The sequence below is a fragment of the Schistocerca piceifrons genome, chromosome 10 (assembly GCF_021461385.2).
Source record: "Schistocerca piceifrons isolate TAMUIC-IGC-003096 chromosome 10, iqSchPice1.1, whole genome shotgun sequence".
NCBI lineage: Eukaryota > Metazoa > Arthropoda > Insecta > Orthoptera > Acrididae > Schistocerca > Schistocerca piceifrons.
The window spans coordinates 32,824,439-32,849,393 of NC_060147.1; the positions used below are offsets into that span (position 1 = coordinate 32,824,439).

The window sequence follows — 24,955 nt, forward strand, 5'->3', positions numbered from 1 at the left end:
GTCCGGAGAAAAAAAATCGGAGGCCTTAGAACTTGAATGCACCTCGTATCTGGCATGGTTCTTCCTCAGTACGACAAGATATTTTAAACACCATTTACAATGAACTAATTGAAAAACCAGAAATACTATAATTGCACATAGAAACCAGAATTACAAGTCTAATACATGAACGCGAGCCAGATGCTTTGTTGACTGAACCTGTGACTAAGAGGCATTGTCATTAGAGAAATGTGAAATAATTTTTTTTTACCTCCATATATATTGACGAAAAATACACTGTGATCATTGCAACATCTTCCATCTATACATTACACCAACCGAACAGCATCTACTCTCTCGCCCAACAGAACAAAAACTGCACTCGACATCCTCTCAACAAGTACTGCTTTCAGCAACCTCTGAACCACTACTGCCCCAGTGGAGGCGGCGGAATAAATATCTTAGGCGCAATCTCTGGCGCTGTGACTCAGTGTAGCCACCTTTCAACGTACCTAAAGAAACAGGTCGGCTTGTAGGCAGCGATCGTAAGTGCCTCATCCTCGAATCTCTCCATAAACAGATTTGCCACTACCGCAGGTCAGGCACTACCCATCGCCACTCCTTCAGTCTGTTTATTAAAATTGGCCACCGTTTAGGAAATAATCTTCGTCGGTCCGTTATGGATCGTGGGACGACTGCCGGCATGAACTTCTTGATGCAATAATTTACCAACAACCGTATGATTTGTAGAAGTTTATTTTATTTTATGAACTTCTATGTGCTACCAGTTTCGGCATTACATTGATGCCATCCTCAGGCCCCACTCGTCATAGCCGTAAAATCGCTATACACGGAAGGAGCCATATAACTGGATCCGTGAATCAAATGGTCCTGCAACAGATCTTGGTGGCCAGGCGACACAAACTGACACGAATTTCAGGAAAGCGATTTCAGTCAACCAAAGGCTTGGAGTTACTCTTCGTCTTCTGGCAACAAGAAATTCATTTCAGAGTCTTGCGTATTTATTTCACTTTTCGAAGCAAGCAATATCTCGAATAGTACCTGAAGTATGTGGAGCTCTGGTGGAAGTACCGAAGGATTATGTAAAGGCAAGTAAATGAAAAACATCGTTAAATAAACATCTTTTCCGAATTTTATTATTTGTCAATTACATTACATATCTCATGTACACAACTTCTTAAATTGTTACTACTGTCTTCATAACTCGTAAATGTAACAGGGGAGTTATTACTTCTTGATGATGATGATGATGATGATGATGATGGCCATGCCACAGCCACATTCATACCCACTGTCGACTGCTGACTTTCCAAATATCCTACATGCTGTTTCATTAACACTTCATTAAGCAAAGGCATTGTTTTTGCTCTTTCTAACTCTGGCAATTTCCGTAATACTGATGCCACATACTGCCCATATGTACTACATTCATCGTACTTGTTTTTGCAGCACGTTAGTTAATAATTGAGACGCAATATCTTGTAGGGTTGCTGCATATCTTTTTTCTCGCCCATCCTTCTAATTTTTCGTGGTGGAGTACTGGAAGGTCCAGCCGCAACATCTTCATTTATGTCATCTGGCGATTGTACGAAAACCTGAAATCATATTTCTTTCTTTCATATACCTGCGACTGAAAACGACTGGCGTGAAACAGCATGTTTGTTGTCAGAGATCCTTCAGTTCCCTCATTGTGTCGGAGCAATTGATGGGAAACATAACCTGCTACAGTGCCCTGTTAGTAGTAGAAGTGAATATTATAAAGGTTCATTCAGCGTTGTGCTGCTTGCTGTCGTCGATGCCGGCTACAACTTTTTTTACGCAGACATCGGCTGCCGAGGCAGAATATCATATGGCGGTGTGTTCAAAAACGCGAGTTAATTAACAAAAAGAATCTTAACTTGCCACAAGCTTAATGCTTACCAGGTGGCACGAAGGCCCTACCATATGCTTTTGTAGCAGACGATGCTTTTCCCTTACAGGAAAACATTATGAAACCCTGCCCGGGAAAACGTGTTAAAGGTGCAAAAGAGAGTTTTTAATTACAGACTTTCTAGGTTCAGAATGGTTGTTGAGAACACTATCGGCATTATGGCTTCAGTTTTTCGTGTGTTTAGAAAAACCAAGTTGCTACAACCGGAGAAGGCGAAATCTGTCACACTTACAGCTGTGTTTCTCCACAATTCGTTAAGGCGAAATGCTGAGGCAAGGAATCAGTACACCCCACTTAGATGCTTCTACTCCTACGAGTTACAGACAGGTGACATGGAGACGAGATGACACTGCATCAGTTTTCATTGCAGCACAGAATATACCAAGGACAGCTGCTTCCACGAATAAACAACTTCGAGACGAGTTTGCTAACTATTTGTTAAGCCCACAAGGAAGTGTACCGTTACAAAATAACTATTGGTGAATGTGACTGTATACCGTAAAATACAAATAAAGATAAACAAGCATAATTTTCGTACCTCGTTTTCCACTGTATCTGTTGTCTCCCTCGGCTCATGGACTTCGTCCAAGAACTGCAGAAGCCGATAACCGAACCAGTTGAAATCATATGCAGCGTCTGCACCACTACAAGATGGTCTGCTAGAAATAGTTTTTCTTTTCTCACGCCTGTAAGCAGCCACGAGTGGCCGTATCTTTTTCTCTTCACTTCCCTTGTCCGTGCCAAAAGCTGCTGCAATTTTTGCAAGTGCATCGTGTTTTTTAACAGTGTTTTTATATTCCTTGCTCGGGACGTTCTATAAGCAATCCTCCCCCTGGTACACGGCAATTAAATCAACACTTTGCTGTCTTGACCATTCCAGTACTTTAGAAAAATAAAGCGAAAACGACACTATAGTAACCACAACACTACTTAAATCGAAACATGCTTCCAATGGTGTCCACATCAAGCAGCCGGAAACAGGTTTTGAAAACATGTTTAACACTTTGGGTCCGGAGCCACTGAGCGCGGGTGTCTATACCATAAAGTCTGGCTGATTTTAACGTATTTTAGATTACTACAACTCATGAAAGGTTTCAGTTATAGCAATAAAATTACTCTTATTGAAAAACCTAGACTTTCTTGTTTAAAACCATATATAATACCTTTCTCTTGAATTAATACATACTTTTGACAAGCGTTATTATTATAACTGTTTTTGAAAAAAGGAAAAATTGGTCAAAGGTATATTCACGGTATTTTCTAGAAGAAATTTTTTTTATTTTACACAAAAATTGTAATTATGATGGATACAGTATGTCTTATCTACAGTAACCTCCTGTAACTATTTTTAGGGTGCAGTTTTGCTCTTTGTGTGGTAAATTTTATAGCTCGAGGCAATTCCTGCCGAGATTTTCTTGTTGCTCCCACAAGAGCAGCTTCCAGTGCTGAAGCAAGTATTGGACTTGTGTAGAATCTGTCTGTAAACAAAGTGCAGCCTTTTCCTGACAGATTTGCAAGCAATGTCTTTACCAGAGTCACTTTGTCAGACCTTTCACCATTCATAGGAGTGTCAAGCTATAATAAAGGCACTTCAAGGAGAAAATAAAGTAGGAACTGTTATCTTTATCTTTTATTGAAATGAAAATTTAAAATGAAAAAGCTGTTACTACTTGACAACTTCAGTTATCTTCTGAAAAAATATATACGTTTTCGGACTGCCCCTCAAAGTTCAATTCAGTTACTTCACTTGTACACGAAAATTCTTCTAGCTCTTCCATTTTTGCTTCGAAGATTGTTTTCTTTTGTGAAATTGTTAAACGTTTATTGTTCCGCATTTCTCTCAGTTGACATTCAACGCATTTTGAAAACGATGTGAACTTGTCCTTTTCCCTAGAATGTGCTGGCTAGTGCGCTTGAGCACCTCATCTGTTGTGTTTAGATTACCGCTGATAATTTAAGCCTTCTACCGCGGGTGACCTAAAGGCTCTGATTGTGTACTTGAGGTACTCTGCTTTTTTTTCTGCAGTTACTCTCTTCCTCTTCCAGGTTGAGTCCTCTTCACTTCTCTCTTCCGATGTACACACACACACAAAAAAACGAGAAAAACATTCTTCAAATTTTTTGTTTATTTTTTCAGCTACCGAGTTCTGAAGCACAGTGGAAGGAACAAACAGTAATATCAGAAATTGAGTCCGCCTTGATGCAAAACACCTTGTTATTCGTTTATTTCTTTATTCTCCCAAACTAGTTTCGGCAACAAATATCACCATCATCAGTGTGTTTTTAATCTAAAACATGCAGAAAATAGCATGGTTATACAAACACTGTAGCACTTTATTACATTTTTACTATTCGTTTTTTTAATATATATTTTTCTATGGAAACTTTCATACTACCTTATTTATTGTATGTTACAGCATGTTTTAAGCAGTTATTGTCGCTGTTTGCGACATATTTTCTGTGCGCTTTTTTTTCTGTTGCCGTTTTTTACTTAGCGAACATCATGTGAACTTCGTGCATCAACAATACTTGGGGCTGTGGTCGTCGACGTCGTCGGCTGATACTCGTACCCGAGTTTTCATTTCTCTCCTGAGATTTCCTTTGTCACGGTTCAGGCGTGGAAGTGTCGTTGATGGCTTAGCAATCCAATCCTAGCGTGGAACAGGCGGCCACAGACATTATAGCTGATGGAAATTGGAGGACGTGGCTGAGCCTGAGGTTCGTCATTCTCCATTCTTCGACCTTCCAGTCAAAGTTTTGAAGAGTATTTGAGGTAACTGAGCTCCAGCGACTTCGATCTTCTGCTATTATGGACCAGTTACTCGGATCGATGTTCAAGTTTCTCAGATTTTTCTTGTACTGATCCTTATAACGTTTGAGAGGGGCACCTCGTGGCCTTTTACCTGCGCTCACTTCGCTGGACAGCATTTGGCGTGGAAGTCTGTCATTTTTCATCCGCTGGACATGTCCGACCCATCTCAGTTGATGCCCAATGATAAGAGCTTCCATGCTATACATTTTTGCTTTCTCAAGAACAGCCGTGTTGGATATGAAGTCATCCCATTTCAGGTTCATGATATATCTCAGCTTCTGTTGGTTGAAGCGTTCTAGTTTCTTCAGATCACAGCAATATAACGTCCAGGTTTCGCAACCATATAGCAGGATGGAAATGACTACAGCTTTATACACCATCAGTTTGGTGTACAGTGTTAGGTCTTTATTCAGGAAGACACGCTTTGTAAGACGTCCAAATGCTACATGGGCAGCACGTAATCTATTCTCCACGTCTCTTCCAGATGAGCAGTTAGATGACGGTATGCTTCCTAGGTAGAGGAAATGGTCCACTTGTTCCAAGGGTGTATCATAAATGGATATGCTGAAATCAGGAACGGAGGAGCCAGGAGTTGGCTGCGCCATCACCTTTGTCTTTGGAATATTGATGGAGAGATCAAATCGTTCGTGCGCCCTGCTGAAGGAATCAACTGACAGCTGCAATTCTGCAGGTGAATGAGCTGGAGAAGCAGTAACGTTCCGGAAACCAGTTATTTGGTTTGTACTGAGCTGTTACTAAGCTATTCGTGTACTCACGTTCGTTGGATGGTATGTAGCTGCTTTTATACACAGAAAAAACGAAACTTTCGCACTTAGTTTCTCATGCATAATATTACGCCATCTTGCTATTCGCGCGTGTCGCGAGAGGTGTATCGCCTGTGGCGAGAAAGGCTATGAAAAACTGTAGCGCGAATTATTACGACGGCTTCTGTTCCTTATTTATGTCTCTGTGTGTGATGTGGAAGTGGTTCTTTTGCGTGTGTGCGCATTCTGTTCTGTGTTCTTGGTCAATTCTCTCAGAGCGATAAAGAGTGTGTTGTTGCAAAGTGTTGTGTTTTCGTTTATTACATTTTTCCCTTCGACTATAGCCTTTTGTATGTATAGTCCGTGAGACGAGTGATTGGTAGTGACAGTTCCGGCGGGCAGACGGCGCTGTTGCCGAACGTAGCTCACAGCACGCGGCGCCCTGTCTGCTACACGCATTCTCTAGCAGCAGAAATAAAAGCGAGACAAAATACAAGTCGTATTGGTACGCGTGAATTTATTTAAATTTGATGCTTGAAATATATGAACTCGAAAACTGATAAGAGCTATTTAGTACAAGTATCTAAGATGCTGAAACATAAAAAAGTTATTTGTTAAACTTCACAACTGAAATGAAAACTATTTTCGCAAGTTGTTGAACATTAGCAGTTTTGGTTTCCATTGTTAAGTATTAGCATTATTAATTTGTTCTACTACAAGCTACAGAATAATTGGTCAGTGTATTAAGAGTTATAATCTGAAGAAAGTACTCACAATATGATGATCTGGTTGTAGATCGATAGCAAACTCCCTCCTTACATTCCTGAATACGTTGTAGTTACTGTAATAGAAAAACACCACTCACATCACTGTCAGAATCTGATTTGACATTGCCTTCCTCAGCACTACTCGAACTATCACTGCTCTCTCCCAGATGTATAATTAAATTTTCGATGCGTTCTTCCACAACCCCTTCGGTTTTGGCCGCCTCTCTGATGGCACTTGCACTGCTGTTTACAATTTTAGCCCACTTCTCGCTTGTCACTTTATTAATAGCTGCTGGAAGGAGAGTTTCCACTTCAGAGATCGTGAATTTTTTATTGTTTGCAGCAATGTAATTTTTTATCTGCGCCCACACTCCTTCAATTGCATTGAAGTGACAGTGGTATGGAGGAAGCCGAACGATTTCACGCCCGTGCCTTTTAGCAATCTCGTCAATTACATATGTTGGAAACCGGGGTTTCTTTTGTGCCACCATTTCGAGCAGTTCCGCCTTCCTTAAATCTTCTCTGAAATATACTTTTCGCCGTTTCAACCACTGAATGATATCGTCTTTCAAAACCTTTCGATGCTCCTGCATGTAAGACAATAATACGCCCTCCTTTGCACTGCCATTGTCCCCTCGGGCGTTCCATCATTCCAGCCTCTACGTAAAGAGGCTGGGCGCGCACTGCCTGCTGCTAAGGAGGTGATTGTTTTTGCTGATGTGACTTGCAATAACGACTGCGCGAAACGCCGCTATCTCGTTCGGGATGCTACGACAGACACCCTCTCGAGCACCCCGAATACTTGTTGAGCCCTCGGCTGCGATGGGTTTCAGGCTGTAAAAAGAACTATGGTGTGTGCATGCGCGGACGAGAGAAAGGCTGAGGCGTCTTCGAGTGTACAAGGATGGACTGAGCGTGTCCGTCGTTTCCGTAGTGTAGCGGTTATCACGTCTGCTTCACACGCAGAAGGTCCCCGGTTCGATCCCGGGTGGCAACAGTATTTTCCTGCCTATGTCGCATACTACTCCAGTGAGCCACGTCGTGTGTGGATCTGCTGCATGTACCTTCGTCATACAAGTGCCGCACTTATTGAATTTTTAAGTTACGGTGGCAACCTTGCTACAAGTTCTCTGCGAAGCAAGAACGAAAGCAGTAGTTTCCGTGGTGTAGCGGTTATCACGTCTGCCTAACACGCAGAAGGTCCCCGGTTCGATCCCGGGCGGAAAGACTTTTTCATCACTTTAAACAAGACATACCGACAAGCATTTGCTACGTTCTGTACCTAAACCTTGGCAATCACCTTCACACGTCGGACCAGAGGGTCAGTTCTTTACAGCAAATGAAATTCACTTTACATTGACGGGCAACTTTTTGCGCTGACTCAGCCACCTACGTGCGACCAGTTTGCACAAAACGCATTGACCCAAGTTTCATCTAACCACACTATACTTTCGAATTCCACACCCATGATCCTGCGCAGAAATCTGCACCGCCATGCAACTACGAGGGCAGTTCAATAAGTAATGCAACACATTTTTTTTCTGAAACAGGGGTTGTTTTATTCAGCATTGAAATACACCAGGTTATTCCCCAATCTGTTAGCTACACAACACTATTTTTCAACGTAATCTCCATTCAATGCTACGGCCTTCAGCCACCTTGAAATGAGGGCCTGTATATCTGCACGGTACCATTCCACTGGTCGATGTCGGAGCCAACGTCGTACTGCATCAATAACTTCATCATCCGCGTAGTGCTTCCCACGGATTGCGTCCTTCATTGGGCCAAACATATGGAAATCCGACGGTGCGAGATCGGGGCTGTAGGATGCATGAGGAAGAACAGTCCACTGAAGTTTTGTGAGCTCCTCTCAGGTGCGAAGACTTGTGTGAGGTCTTGCGTTGTCATGAAGAAGAAGTTCGTTCAGATTTTTGTGCCTACGAACACGCTGAAGTCGTTTCTTCAATTTCAGAAGAGTAGCACAATACACTTCAGAGTTGATCGTTTGACCATGGGGAAGGACATCGAACAGAATAACCCCTTCAGCGTCCCAGAAGACTGTAACCATGACTTTACCGGCTGAGGGTATGGCTTTAAACTTTTTCTTGGTAGGGGAGTGGGTGTGGCGCCACTCCATTGATTGCCGTTTTGTTTCAGGTTCGAAGTGATGAACCCATGTTTCATCGCCTGTAAGAATCTTTGACGAGAAATTGTCACCCTCAGCCACATGACGAGCAAGCAATTCCGCACAGATGGTTCTCCTTTGCTCTTTATGGTGTTCGGTTAGACAACGAGGGACCCAGCGGGAACGAACCTTTGAATATCCCAACTGGTGAACAATTGTGACAGCACTACCAACAGAGATGTCAAGTTGAGCACTGAGTTGTTTGATGGTGATTCGTCGATCATCTCGAACGAGTGTGTTCGCACGCTCCGCCATTGCAGGAGTCACAGCAGTGCACGGCCGGCCCGCACGCGGGAGATTAGACAGTCTTGCTTGACTTCGCGGCGATGATGACACACGCTTTGCCCAACGACTCACCGTGCTTTTGTCCACTGCCAGATCACCGTAGACATTCAGCAAGCGCCTATGAATATCTGAGATGCCCTGGTTTTCCGCCAAAAGAAACTCGATCACTGCCCGTTGTTTGCAACGCACATCCATTACATACACCATTTTAACAGCTCCGTACAGCGCTGCCACCTGTCGGAAGTCAATGAAACTATACGAGACGAAGCGGGAAGCACACTGCACTCGCATTCGGGAGGACGACGGTTCAATCCCGTCTCCAACCATCCTGATTTAGGTTTTCCGTGATTTCCCTAAATCGTTTCAGGCAAATGCTGGGATGGTTCCTTTGAAAGGGCACGGCCGATTTCCTTCCCAATCCTTCCCTAACCCGAGCTTGCGCTCCGTCTCTAATGACCTCGTTGTCGACGGGACGTTAAACACTAACTACCTACCTACGAAGCGGGAATGTTTGAAAATATTCCACAAGAAATTTCCGGTTTTTTCAACTAAAATTGGCCGAGAAAAAAAATGTGTTGCATTACTTATTGAACTGCCCTCGTACATCTGTACTTTCCATTAATATTTTGCGTCCGTTAAACAGTGAATAGCTGAAGCCTATGTCTTTCAACACTGTGCGCAATGAAAATTTGCTCCCTTTAAAAAGATCGTCTTTCTGAAGCGACACCAGTAATTTAGATAGAGTGGGATGTTCCCTTCTCTTATAATAGCTGTATATATGACGACAAATAGCGTATTTCTGAAAATCGTCCAAAGCTGTCACCTGCTTATTTCTTGTCGCTTCTTTCCTGGTGTGTGCAGCTGTGTTGTGCCACTCTCGTCACAATCTACACTATACTGTTCTTTCCCTATCTTTACAACAGTGTTCTTACTTATTTTCAATGCTGCTGCAGTTCTCTTCACAACCTGAACAACAGGAATTACGGGCCCACCTCTGTCCTTTTCTTTCTCAAAGTAATCCCTCACAGAGCATACGAATTCACGGGCCTGGGTGTGTAGAATGTTTTCGATATTAGTGGGGTTATGGTTTTTGTTCCTTAGATGTTCTGCAAAAGTTGAATGTGTGCTGTCACTCTTTTCTTAGTCTTTTCTGAACTGTATTGTTTCCTTCCTCCGTTTCACTTCTTGTGTTGGGCTGGTACTACCCGCCGCACTAGACATTGTTTACAACGAAACATAAACAAAGAAACACTAAAAACAACAAAAACGAAATAAACTGCGAATTCAACTTCAGACAAACGACGAACGACCGCACCGCCTGCACGCGAGACACTTGTAAGTTTCATAAGCGCGCGCGACCGGGTTTCAGAGCGGCAACATGGCCCTTGCTACCCGCTCAAAGTCAGGCCGTCATTGGCTGCCTGCCTGCGGTCGCTAGGCAACGGAAAGACGCTACCGAGCTGTCAATACCAAAGACTCGTCTCCCAGACTATAGTAATTTTCTTCTATTGTTAGTTGTCGGTATAGACTGTTGCTGTTTCTCAGAACGTGTAGATCGTTTTCGATATTAGTGGGGTTATGGTTTTTGTTCCTTAGATGTTCTGCAAAAGTTGAATGTGTGCTGTCACTCTTTTCTTAGTCTTTTCTGAACTGTATTGTTTGTTCTGAATGTTTTTGGGTTCCATTGCTTTTTGAAGATGTTTCCTATTCTATGTGATATTTTGTTACTGTATGTTAGTGTATACCATCTCTTTTTTCTGAAGTGGTGTGGTCTGCTGTGTTGTCTGTGTGTACTGCATGTTTTTTTGTCATATCTTGCAACCTGGCTTTCTGGGTTTTGTACCTGAAAAGGAGCCAAGAAGGCTGACACGGCTGTTGCCTTGCCATTTCACAAGAGTCATGTCATATCCAGAAACTGATGCAGTGGATTCAACAGATGTGCCTCTTCCCTGCTTTTTCATTTCAGCATCAGATGGCATCTTATTGTTTCTCACTCTATTCAGCTGTAATGTTCCCAGACTGTGAATACCACATTTTACCAGCTCAACTTGAAGCTCTGGACTGCAGAACCAGTTATCATAGAACATTTTATTATTTTTTTTACTTCGATATTCTTTCAGCCAATCTAAGCACTAGATTTCCATTGGCGTTTACATTAGGAAGATGACTGGGTTGATTGATGGGTCCAGAATAGACTTCAAAATCATAAATAATACCACTGGTACCTGCTACGCAATATATTTTGTAGCCCCACTTCTTTGGTTTCTTGGGATTATACTGTTTCAAGCTACTGTGACCTTTGAACGGCACAATTTATTCGTCCACTGCAAGGTGTTCTTCAATTGGTATTTTTGATAAATTTTTTCGCAGCATCTCGCATACCATTCTAACCTTGAACAGTCTGTCAGGTGCAGAATGTTGCTGAGTATTGTCAGCAAAATGTAAATATCTCTTTTATTTGTTCCCAACTGCGTAGCGTCATTAAATCAGACACTTGTTTCACACCACATTTCTTGTTCCAGTATCTTCTGTTCCCAGGTATAGCAATCAGTGACATGTAGAATGCAATACCAATAAATTGTTCGATTTCAGTAGAGGTAACAGTGAAGGTGTTGGCCACATCACACTGCTTGAATACAGATTTCTTTGATGACATATGTAGTCAATGATACTTGAGTCAAAAATCTTTTTGAAGTACGTTAGTGGTGAAAATACTGCTTTAGATGGTGAAATTTCTCCAGTCCAAACAGGAGCAGGAAATACAAGTTTTACAGTGTTCCTCTTCCAAAGAAGGTTCAATTTCGGCACATTACAACGAGATGGAGATTGTGCCTGAGGAAGATTATCACCAACTTCAGGTGCAACTATCTGCTCTGTGTTTGAAACACAATGCACTCCCACTTCATCTGGCTCATCACAGTTTTCTTCGCTGCTGCTACTGTCACCTGATTGTGAGCCTGAAAAGTAGAGTGTGAATTACTTGTCATCAGAAGCAGAACAAGGGGTGGTCCTGGGAAACTACATAAAGCTGACTAGGCTACAATGCTGGCCTAAGTCACAGTCACAATTTTTTAGATAAAAAGCATGGAACACATTTGGGACATCAACAATTGATACATTGTCACGAGAAAAAGAACACACATGAAAAGAACTGTAAAGAGTTGTATATTAGAGCAGTAAATGTTGCCACTGTAGCGAAAATCCAATCAACTTCTCATATTGATGTAACTGTTTACGTGATTTTTTTATGAAAATTGCTAGTGAATTTCTAACTCACCTGTAAGCCGTTCAGGAACGTAGGTTTTATCCAGATCACTGTCATCATAGTCAAAACAGTCCTCGTCACAGCTTCCTGGAGCAATATAGCTTTTCCCTTGCCTTTTTCCGTAAAATAAACGGGCATCCATGTTTCCTTTACGTATTGTCCACTTTTACCTTTACTGCACACTGTTCATTCAAGCTACGTTTACACTGAGGGATTTGTCGCGGAGATTTGTACCGGGCACAAGTCGCGGAGTAAAGTACTGTATTTCGGCACGTGTATATCGCGACATAGTTCAGGGAGATATGCACGGCACAAGTAGCCACGTAGAGCGTTTTCACTGTGTGGGGCAGCGGGTGGAATAATAGAATAAATGTTTTGTATTTATGCTGTTGTTTGCCGTTACAACACTGGCTCTCTAACTACAATATTGGCAACCAGAAAGTGATTAGCAAAACGTGAAGCCTGTAATTAGAATTCCTAGTGCCCACTTCATCTGAGAAATACATTTATAGCTACAGGTTATAGCTCTGAGGAATTAGGAGATTGTCTGGGATTCATAACCAAAAACCATTCTCTCAAAAATGTTCACTATATTCTGAAAGTCACAGACCAAAAAGAATCCACACAATCCAACTACCAGACCAGTTCAGAGTCTAATACGCTAATGCAACTATAACTGTTGGAATTAAATGTTTAAGTGAATGCTCGCCATAATTTGATGATAATGTTCATCAAACGCCACGCTAATAATGGTAGAATGTCTGTCCTGCGGCGGCACGTGGAAATACGACATACGCAAACTAAAGATAGATCATTAACGTCATCCCAAAATTAACACATCACTCGAAAACGATTTCATGGATACGCGTATCCCGCGTAACTTATTACTGCATCCGAGGCTGTTTATATCAACGATACCGACGCGACGCGACTCCCGGCACAGGTGGTGCGCTAATCAGCGTCTGGAGAGAACTGGGGCCTTCCTCCTTTCACGCAGCGTTCTTACATATAAAGCCGCGGTGCGGACGGCTAAGGGAACGCCTGATCAAATCTGCTCTCCCGACTAGCCGCTGGGCTAGTAATGCACCACTTTAAGTTATCGAATAAATCATTGCTTCCTTTGCTGATGGCCAATGAAGCTTTCAATTTAATTGTGCAATCAGCACACAAGTAAGTAATCGTAATAAAAGTCTGACGTGGCTAAGTCAAATATTTTGGGCGAAAGAATTAATTTAATTACACTACACGCAGTAGACGAGCTCTGAACTTGCTCTTTGGAGATAAGCCATAGCTATAGTTTTGTAGTTATTCTGTTGAAACTTCTCACATTTTTATGATTATAGCGGATCTCCCTTCTACTTAAATTTAAACATCCTAGCTTTATTTATTCGCCTACTTAATCTATCTTGCTTCCTTAATTTCTAAGACAAAAACCAGAAAATCACGAATTTCAACTAAAATTTTAATTTGTGAGATCCAGAATACTGTTTCTACTAAATTATTATGCAAAAGGAATCTAAATATAAATTTTTAAGTTTCTAGCTCTTTTCTGTTGCGCCAATGATTTTTACAGAAAAACATCCAAATTTCGAAAATGGTTAAAGTTATTGTACTGATATCCAACACATATTGATTTTGTATTACTCCTGACATGCTAGAAACGTTTCAGGTTATTTACTTCATTTTAAAGTATTGCGCAATATTTATGACGTCAGAGCTGGTTACAGCGGACTGGCTGGCACTCAATGGAAAGACTGATGTGAATTTTATAAGGCGTGAATAGGCTGCTTCCCTACAACTGGCGACATGTGGCGAGTCAGTTTCACGGAACACGGCGTCTGACGCAGAAGTAAAACGGGAGAATAAAAATCGGAGAAAGGAACGTAGATGGCGGGTGCGTAATTTTCTCAGTAAACGATGTAGTCGTCGAAAAAGTTCAAGACGTACAGGGTTTCAAAAATTTTGTCCGTATGTCCACGACGGACTTTGAAGTATTACTAAATATGACTGCCCAATACTACACATTGAAGGACACAGATTTTCGAGATGCTGTAACTCCTGCCGAACAACTTGCCGTTACGTTAAGCCGCGTACACACTGGCACTGGAAACATGTTTCTGTTGGAAACGTTTTCTGCGATGTTTCGCATATGTTTCCGACTTCGTTTCTGGGACGTGTTTCCGCCCACACTGGTGGCAAACATTTCTCGTTGTGTGTTCACACCGTCTGGGGTGCTCCTTGTATTACTGTGTTCGTATCGTCTGGTGTTGAAGAAACAATAATGATATGTGGTGCTGCGTTATTAATACTAGAAGGTTTACACAAACAAAATTAAAAGCGGCCTCGTGGTTGTTGGAGAAAAACATTCTATAGAAGAACTGGCAGAAATAACTTGCTACGTGAGCTGAGTATGGAAAACGGCTCTTGCTTCCGTAACTTCACTCGGGTGTCATCTACTGATTTTGAATATCTGGCAAATGTATCACCATTTGTTAAAAAAAACACTAATTTCAGGAAAGCGATTTCAGTCAACCAAAGGCTTGCAGTTACTCTTCGTTTTCTGGCAACAGGAGATTCATTTCAGAGCCTTACGTATTTATTTCACATTTCGAAGCAAGCGATATCTCAAATAGCACCTGAAGTATGTGGAGCTCTGGTGGAAGTACTGAAGGATTATGTACAGATAAGTGAATGAAAAACATCGTTAAATAAGCATCTTCTCGAAATTTTATTGTTTGTCGATTACATTACATATCTCAAATACTAACAAAGAGATAGAGGGGCTGGCCAGTACTTACCTCAGCTCAGTATAGCCGGTAGATACACAAAAAACAGAACCGAAAATTTACGTTCCTAGCTTTCGGAACTTTGTTACTTCGTCAGGGAGGAGAGAGGGGACAAAAGGGGAAGAAAGGAAAGTGGATGCAGTTACTCACAACCCAGATTATGAAGCAACAGGGGAAAGGTAAACAGGGAGGTAGCAAAGATAGAGGCATGGGTGTCAGAGGGAAGCCAAAGATATTCTACATTACGTATCTCATATACACAACTTCTTAAATTGTTACCACTGTCTTCATAACTCGTAAATGTAACAGGGGAATTATTACTTCTTGATGATGATGATGGCCATGCCACAGCCACATTCATACCCACTGTCGACTGCTGACTTTCCAAATATCCTACATGCTGTTTCATTAACACTTCATTAAGCAAGGGCATTGTTGTTGCTCTTTCTATCTCTGGCAATTTCCGTAATACTGATGCCACATACTGCCCATATGTACTACATTCATCGTACTTGTTTTTGCAGCACGTTAGTTAATAATTGAGACGCAATATCTTGTAGGGTTGCTGCATATCTTTTTTCTCGCCCATCCTTCTAATTTTTCGTGGTGGAGTACTGGAAGGTCCAGCCGCAACATCTTCATCTTTATTGGTGCCCTCTGGCGAATGTACGAAAACCTGAAATCAAATTTATTTCTTTGAGACTGGCGTGAAACAGCATGTTTGTTGTCACGGATTCTTCAGTTCCCCCACTGTGTCGGAGCAATTGATGGGAAACATATCGTACTACAGTGCCCTGTTGGTAGTGGAAGTGAATATTATAATTATTAAGGTTCATTCAGCAGTGGCTGCTTGCTGTCTTCGATGCCAGCTACAACTTTTTTTACGCAGATATCGGCTGCCAAGGCAGAATATCAGATGGTGGTGTGTTCAAAAACGCGAGCATAAGTGAGTTACAAAATTGTTAAGGGCTTCATGGTCACTTGTTGACAAGCTGCCTATTGGCTTCTGTCTCGGCTTCTTCGGTCGACGATCATCTAATGATTTTACTGACGTTTCGCCAGCACGAGTGGCTGGCAGTGTCAAAAGCTTCACCCTCCATTGCCGGTGGTGAACTGGAGCCGAGCTGCTGTCACTCTAATTTCTACCTGTCTTTAGAGGTTGTATGTTGCGAAGGTTTTTGTCCCGTTCGGACATTTCCTTCGATTTTTGTTTTTGGGGAGTTTTTGGATGTGCTTGTCTTTTGTTTGTTCTTTTCTTTAGAGTATTGTGGGTTCTTTTCTGTCACTTGAGTAGTAACGGTTTCTGTTTGTTTTAATCGGAGAGTAATGATTGTGGTCTTTTGTACCTGTCTGATACGTTGTTGTACCGACCAAGTGTGTTTATCAGATCGTTTGGCGATCTTTCCGCGTTGGCGTAGAACTGCTCCGCCAGGGTACGGAATAGCTCGCGGCCGCAGACTATATGAGGCACTGAGAGCACAAGCGGACTAACCCCGGAGAAGTCAATATGGAGGAAACAGGTCTCATAATACGGGCCCACAAATAATGTATGTTTGTGATACATTGCAGCCTTGTAACATGCATATGATGTAACTGTGGTTTTATTGAACAATATTTTGACATAGATAAATTACAAAAGTACTATATAGTAGAATATTAGCAGTTTTGTTGTGGCTTAGTCCATTTTCGCTCCAAGTAGTTGAACATTCTCAATGACAGGTCCGTTAGTACGCTGATGCATGTGACAATAGTATTCATTACTAGTATACATTGTACACATTACATGTACCATTTTACATTGGTTTCAGTAATGTTACGCATTGTGTTACATTTCAAAATCATCCACAGGCAATGTTTCTACAGCATTTGATGACGTTTGTAAAGTTTTGTAGAAATCATGATGAAGTGGAGGTACATACGGAAGCAAACTTAGCAGATCCTTCTTTTTTGCCTCTGTAATTACATTTCCATTAGGATAAAGCAGTTCGAGATTGCTGATGCATGTGGATGTTCGTTTGGCCACATCAATTTCCTGAAATGGCTCTTGGTTTTGGTTCGAGTATTTATACAATATTTTGAATCTGTTGGTTGCTTCATACCGCAGCCACTGTATGTTCTGGCAATTGTAAAGTACAATGGTTGAAGACATTTTTCGATTCGTGATGTTTCTTTCGAGTTGTTTTGTTGAAGAGAAACATTCCGCATTCATATTAATTACCTTGAATGGATTCCTTTTTCTGGCACTCACTACCACATCATTCCAGTGTTTAGGACGGTAAATATTAGGAAAATACTTTTTTCGTTTCTGAACTAAGCCAAAATCCTGATCACAGGGCAGGTACGAGTGTCCGCTAACTAAAAATTTATGGTCTATTTCCTTCACAGAGAACTCTGAGCTGTTGACAATGTATTGGCACAGTACAGCAACCTTTATGTTTCTATTCTGGGCTCCGCACTGATCAGAGTACATAATTAGTTTTTCAGTCCTGACAAAATTGCGTATGAAGTACAGCAAACAAGAACCAATTTCTTGTGGCCCTCTCGACGCAATGGATTCATGCCACAGAAACATGTATACATCATCATTGTGCATATTGTGGATACCAAAGCAATATGTCCACAACTGACGTTTGTAATAGCAAACTCCAGTTGAGATGATCGGTGTAGGCAAAGTTTTCATCAAATCAAATGTTATCACTGTAACGTTACCATCTGATTTGCTAAGCAATGTATCACTATGTAAACCTGCCCGTGCATACTCAGCTTTTTGCTGATGGAATTCACGTTCTGCAATTAACTCCGTCCTCTCCTTATCATTATCGGCAGCTGTTATTTTTACCTGCAAAGCATCACATGTTCGACAAGAGTCGGACACTGGTGGATGAAATGACAAATTGAAGTTTTCGTAAAAAATTTTGCGGAAAATAAAATGAGAAACGGGCATTTGCTCCTCTGCACAGTACAGTGAATACATGACTGATAAATTTAAATCTGGTCCTAAATACTTTCTACCGTTATTTTTATGATACGCATAATGGCTTTCATACGCCGGGAATTTTTCTATGAAACGTTTTACTACATCAACTTTGTGGCGAGGTGTTTTATTACCAGGTTCACCTTTACCTCTACCATCACGAGGAGGGGTGGCTTTTTCCCCTTTATTCTTGAGTACCCTATCGATTCTTCCAGCAGATACGGCTAAAGTATTCTGAAAGAATCTTTTGCACACCCTCGTTTCAGACCCATTTGAATTGAGCAAGTAATACAATCTCGTCTTCTCCCTACGTGAATGTTGCTGACCTACGTAAGACCGTGCTTTATCAACGACTTTAATCATGGTAAACAGGAAAGCCGACTGCAGATCGTGGCTGCCTAAATTATAAAACTCATTGAACACTTGTTCCTGCTGTTCTTCGTTGATGTGTTTGTGGCACTCATACCGGCACGTACACTCGCTGATTTTCCGCAATTCCTTTCGAGGTACAAGGTTACCCTTACGGTTTACATACTCTTGACCTAGAGCTCTCCGTTCTTTCCTAACGTTACGAAGCCATTTATCTTCGTTTCTAAGGCGCTTCTTTCCTCGGCTCCGTACCACGGCATCGTCGTTCGTCTCTGGCACGTCCTCTGGAACAGTTGTTGCTGCAGCCGTGCTCGCTCTCGCGTCTCCCGGCACTTCCCCATCGGACGCAAACATCTCTGTAATAACAATATCCATCCCTCAATGTAATATTAACTACACTACAGTAATGGTCAACGTGTGCATTGGTATCCACAGGCGAAGCAATTGCTCAACACAACTCGGCGGGCGGTAAAACATTGTTGTACACATAACATTACAAGTGATCGTTACTTGATTACACAAAATAGCAATACATAAAGTATTGTTTGTATGTCATTCTGTTTTCGTATGGAAAACAACCTGCATTTTCTGAACAAAGTCACCATTCGAGATACGGTACATCTAGACGTGTTTGCATATGAACGCGTTAGTGTACAATCGACAATGTTATCCGCAAAAAAGGAATGGAACACAATACAAACTAACCTTCCAATTGCTCCTCCACGCTTTTCGCAGGGGCTGCCATGCTGATCAACTGAAATACACGTCCACGTGGTCACTGGTCCAATACGTTGTTCCACACTAAATACACAAGTCTTTCGTTCGCCGGCGTCACGCGCAATGGCAGTGGGCGGAGAGCATAGAGCACAAATGGACTATGACGCATAGTCCACTCCTGCTCTCAACGGTATCTATCGGCGGTTGAGTGCAACAGCAATGTTTACGTTGCTACATTAGACAAACCTTCAGATAAACAAACAGATCAACATGCATTGCATAATACTCGTATACTGTTATCACAACATGTCAATACCTCAAATTCACAAAAAGTGTGGGTTAGTCCGCTTGTGCTCTCAGTGCCTCATATGTACCTGGCGCGCCAACGTCCGAGGGCTTCTCCGCGGGCATTTCCGGTGCGGTTCTCCTCTTGCTACCTGCGAGGTCGTTCGCTGCAGTACGGGAAGCCAGGATCCGTTTACCTTAAGGCTTTCCTCTTTCTTGTTGAAACTGTTCGCGTGTTTTTGTATTTCTACAGCTTCTCTGAACAAGCGCGTGTGATAGTGCTTCTCTACAGCCAGAACTTCCGTGTCGGCGAATTTTATTACGTGGTCGGTCTCACTCAGCGCGTGCTCTGCCACGGCCGATTTCTCCATCTGCCCCAACCTCCAATGTCGCTTATGTTCTTTGATCCTGGTGTTGATTGGTCGTCCAGACATTCCGACATAACTCTCGGCGAAGTAAGGAATCAGAAAAAGAAATGTCAGGTACGGCCTTCCTGCCATACATTCCCAGAGTGACGGACAGAATCAGCCGTATATTGCGCAAACATGGCGTAATGACGATTTTCAAACCGACCTGTGTGTCAGATCGGCAAAGGAGAAAAGGGACCCACTTGCAATGTCGGGAATATACCGTATACCACGCACATGCGGAAAAGTTTGTCGGAATGACAGTCAGTTTCGATTATGAAAATATAGAACTAGGGACCATAGAACCACCCACCACCCACCACCCACATCGCTACCAAGAACGGGTAGAAATGTTGCCGAAGACGCGAGGCAAGTGAGGAATGAGTTTGCTGTATATTTTGTCACTGACGGACAAGTGGAGTGGCAATACAGGGTTATTACAAATGATTGAAGCGATTTCACAGCTCTACAATAACTTTATTATTTGAGATATTTTCACAATGCTTTGCACACACATACAAAAACTCAAAAAGTTTTTTTAGGCATTCACAAATGTTCAACATGTGCCCCTTTAGTGATTCGGCAGACATCAAGCCGATAATCAAGTTCCTCCCACACTCGGCGCATGTCCCTATGAATGAGTTCGAAAGCATCGTTGATGCGAGCTCGCAGTTCTGGCACGTTTCTTGGTAGAGGAGGTTTAAACACTGAATCTTTCACATAACCCCACAGAAAGAAATCGCATGGGGTTAAGTCGGGAGAGCGTGGAGGCCATCACATGAATTGCTGATCATGATCTACACCACGACCGATCCATCGGTTTTCCAATCTCCTGTTTAAGAAATGCCGAACATCATGATGGAAGTGCGGTGGAGCACCATCCTGTTGAAAGATGAAATCGGCGCTGTCGGTCTCCAGTTGTGGCATGAGCCAATTTTCCAGCATGTCCAGATACACGTGTACTGTAACGTTTTTTTCGCAGAAGAAAAAGGGGCCGTAAACTTTAAACCGTGAGATTGCACAAAACACGTTAACTTTTGGTGAATTGCGAATTTGCTGCACGAATGCGTGAGGATTCTCTACCGCCCAGATTTGCACATTGTGTCTGTTCACTTCACCATTAAGAAAAAATGTTGCTTCATCACTGAAAACAAGTTTCGCACTGAACGCATCCTCTTCCATGAGCTGTTGCAACCGCGCCGAAAATTTAAAGCGTTTGACTTTGTCATCGGGTGTCAGGGCTTGTAGCAATTGTAAACGGTAAGGCTTCTGCTTTAGCCTTTTCCGTAAGATTTTCCAAACCGTCGGCTGTGGTACGTTTAGCTCCCTGCTTGCTTTATTCGTCGACTTCCGCGGGCTACGCGTGAAACTTGCCCGCACGCGTTCAACCGTTTCTTCGCTCACTGCAGGCCGACCCGTTGATTTCCCCTTACAGAGGCATCCAGAAGCTTTAAACTGCGCGTACCAGAGCCGAATGGAGTTAGCAGTTGGCGGATCTTTGTTGAACTTCGTCCTGAAGTGTCGTTGCTCTGTTATGACTGACTGATGTGAGTGCATTTCAAGCACGACATACGCTTTCTCGGCTCCTGTCGCCATTTTGTCTCACTGCGTTCTCGAGCGCTCTGGCGGCAGAAACCTGAAGTGCGGCTTCAGCCGAACAAAACTTTATGAGTTTTTCTACGTATCTGTAGTGTGTCGTGACCATAAGTCAATGAATGGAGCTACAGTGAATTTATGAAATTGCTTCAATCATTTGTAATAGCCCTGTATTTGTCTGCTTAGTTCAGTGATGAATAACAAATTAATAGAAAATGCTTCCTTTTTCCGTGCACAAGTGTAAACAACAAAATACCATTCCTGATTGTTATGTAAATAAATATTTTTGATAAAATAATGTAAAATAAATGTGCTATAACTTATGACAAACGTGGATAAGCTCGCTCTTGGTTTGTTTGTATCCTTTAGGAAGAGCAACGATTCGAAGGCATACAATTTCGATCCGAGAATCCCTTTTTGAAGTGTTAGCAAAATTTGGACTAGATCAAAAGACAACAAACATAGAAGAAACACACACAGAGGCCAAATCCAAAGTAAAATTTATGGGAGAATTGAGCACAGAATTTGAAATAGACACTGGAGTACGACAAGGGGATGGACTGGCCCCAGTGCTCTTGAAAAAGTTGTTGGAGAATGGAGAAAAGCAGGTGCACCAGCACACAGACTGGGACCAAAACGTAAGGGCATAGAATTAGAATGTTTAGCATTTGCTGATGACATGGCACTGATCGCCCAAGACATTACCGATGCACAGAAACAGCTAGAATTATTACAAGAGCAGGCAGCAAAAATAGAATTACAAATTTCATTTGAAAAAACAAAATTTATGACTGATATCAAAGATGCACCTTCTGATCTCAAAATTGGTAATAACTACACCTCTCGAGTAAAAGAATTTAAATATTTAGGTGAATGGTTTGCAGAAAATTGTAATGAAAAGAAATTGTCAGATCAAGAGTCCAGAAAATGGAGACAGCGTTTCAGTTTACAACAAAAAAGCATCTCTCGTGGAAGTGCAAATACGACACTACACAACAGTAATTAAACCCGAAGCTCTCTACGCATCTGAGACACTAAACCTTCAACACAGAACACTAAAAGGGGAATTAGAAATGAAAGAACGTAAAATAATGAGGTAAATCCTAGGACCAAGAACTAAATAAAGATCGTGTGCATTATCCAAAACCCAATGCAGAAATATATAAAAATATCTCCAAAATAACACACACAGTGCACATGAGAAGAATCCAATTCATGGGGCATTTAGAAAGAATGGACAAAATCCATACATTTTTAAAGAACAAAACTACAAGACCGAACTGGTACAAACAGATGGAAAAAGGCTTGAGAGAATTAGGGTCTCCAAATCTACATGACTGAAATGCAATAAACAAATCGCAAACACACGGGGTTTTGTGGAAGAAGAGAGAAAAACTAACCGACATACGTGGTTTACACAACGAAAGCTAGCCCATTCGTTGCTTATGAAGGAATACTGGGCGAAAAGGAAGGCCAACAAATGTTGATTACACATGGTCCTAAGTGATCCATCCGCGAAGAAGAAGAAGAATCTGTACTCCGCTAGAAGGGCGGCTTGGTCTGAAGTAAGCCTGGGGATATGCGAGGGTTGTTTTTTTAAGTAAGGGCCGTTTTTATTTTTAAAAAAAGATACAAATACTTTTGTAAAAAAACTTTTATTTTCTGATTCTACACACTTTTACCTATTTTTCTACATAGTTGCCTTGTTTATTTAAGCACTTGTCATACCGTACAACTAAGTTTTTAATTCCCTCTTCAAAGAATTCGGCCGCCTGCTCCGACAGCCAAGAGTTCACGGCCGCTTTCACTTCATCGTCGTCATTGAAGCGCTGCCCGCCAAGATGGTGTTTCAGGTACCGGAAAAGGTGAAAAGCGCTAGGAGAAAGGTCGGGGCTGTATGGTGCATGGTCCAAAACTTCCCAGCCAAAAGAATCAATCAAATCCCGACTCTTTTGAGAGGCGTGAGGTCTAGCGTTACTGTGCAGGAGCAAAACTCCTTTTGTCAGCATGCCGCGCCTTTTGTTTTGAATTGCTCTGCAGAGCTTCTTTAGAGTTGCACAGTAGGCATCTGAGTTGATTGTCATTCCTCGTGGCATAAAATCCACTAGCAAAACACCGCGCCGGTCCCAGAACACAGTTTGCCATAATCTTGCGCTTTGACAGCGTCTGTTTGGCTTTGACTTTGACGGGTGAGGTTGTGTGTCGCCATTCCATCGATTGTCACTTGCTTTCGGGAGTGATATGGGATACCCATGTTTCATCTCCAGTAACAATTTGACTCGACATGTCATCCCCTTCTTCCTCGTAACGAATCAAAAAGTCCAATGAAGTGGCAAATCTCTTCCCTTTGTGGTCCTCTGTGAGGAGTCTGGGTACCCACCGAGAACATAGTTTTTTAAAGTTTAGGTTTTCAGACACAATTTTGTACAAAACCGATCTCGAAACTTGTGGAAATTTCAAAGAAAGAGTGGAAATTGTGAATCTTCTGTCCTCACGAATCTGTTTCGACTGCAGCCACCAAATCATCAGTGATCACAGAGGGCCGGCCTGAGCGTTCTTCGTCATGGACGTTTTGACGGCCATTTTTAAACTCTCTAACCCATTGACGCACTTTACCTTCACTCATTGCATTCGAGCCATAAACTTCTGTTAACTGACGATGAATTTCTGCAGCTGATAGGCTTCTCGCGGTCAAAAACGTATCACTGACCGTATCTCACACGCGGCGGGCGATTCAATAATCGTAAACATTATAAAGTAGCACAGCGATGCGTACACGCCAGCTACAGAGCTGCAACTTGCATCAGTGTGAACGGGAAGGATGCCGGCAAGTGGCGCGGTGGCTTGTTGCGGCGTCCGCGCGAACTACGGGACTATGCGCGCGAACGGCCCTTACTTAAAAAACAATCCTCGTACAGATATCTTATTTATTTACACGTACCCACAAGCAGAGGAGAGTGGGAGCAAATTGCAGATGATTTCGAGAAGTGGAACTGTTATAACACTAAAGGAGCAATGGACGGAAAGCACATTCGTATTAAATGTCTACAAGCTAGTGGATCTCACTTTTTCAATTATAAATCCTTCAACAGTGTCATTTTATTTGCCATGGTAGATGCTTCCTACAAATTTTTGTATGTTCATGTAGGAACTAATGGGCTTGTTGCTGATGCTGGAGTGTTTTCAAAAAGCAAACTACACGAGTGTCTCATTGACCGATCTATTCTCTAACATTCTGAAGGCAGGAAGCTTGGGAACACAAACATTACAACTCCAATGGTAGTACTGGCAGATGACGCTTTTCCTCTGAGTTATAACATTATGAAGCCATACCCCTTAAAAGGAACCACAAAAGAAGAAAAGGTTTTCAATTACAGACTCACGAGAAAGAAGATTAGTGGAGAGCAGTTTTGGCATTCTTGCAAGTCGTTTCAGGATTTTTCTTACTACCATTAATCTGCCTCCAGAAAAAGTTACAATTACACTGGCTGCCTGCACACTGCAGAACTTGTTAACTGAGAGAAGAAAACACTTGTAAACTCGTCAGGAAACAGTGACTGGAACCAATAGCTTGCCAAGCTGCTTCTGGACGTCCAGTACACGGGAGAGCAGTTAGACAATACTTTGACATTTTACAATGGCGCTGGGAAGGTGCCCTGGCAAGATAATCACATTTAGTTACGTAAAATGTAAACAAATGTACATACCTCAAACATTTCCTCAAACGTCGGTGTGGCACGTTCACTTTCACTTTCCGTGCTCTCTATATTGCACACACTCTCGTCCGCCTCTGTTGCCTGGTCGAGAAATTTG

General features: G+C 42.2%; 1 protein-coding gene and 2 non-coding genes across 3 annotated transcripts in view; 2 read left to right on the forward strand and 1 right to left on the reverse strand.

The window, feature by feature from the left end:
- LOC124718660 overlaps window positions 1–18,964 on the reverse strand; it is a 92,063-nt gene extending 73,099 nt beyond the window's left edge. The window contains exons 1-3 of the mRNA XM_047244287.1: window positions 18,843–18,964; window positions 17,423–18,493; window positions 11,597–11,700 (exon numbers count right to left, since the gene is read on the reverse strand). Of these exons, the coding sequence (XP_047100243.1) occupies window positions 11,597–11,700; window positions 17,423–18,493; window positions 18,843–18,882 (1,215 nt within the window). The 5' untranslated portion in view covers window positions 18,883–18,964. The remainder of the gene's footprint in view (window positions 1–11,596; window positions 11,701–17,422; window positions 18,494–18,842) is intronic.
- Trnav-cac lies at window positions 7,198–7,270 on the forward strand. The gene has a single exon. It is a non-coding gene; the product is annotated as a tRNA-Val (tRNA).
- Window positions 7,429–7,503, forward strand: Trnav-aac. Its single transcript has one exon. It is a non-coding gene; the product is annotated as a tRNA-Val (tRNA).
- Window positions 18,965–24,955: the final 5,991 nt, after the last annotated feature.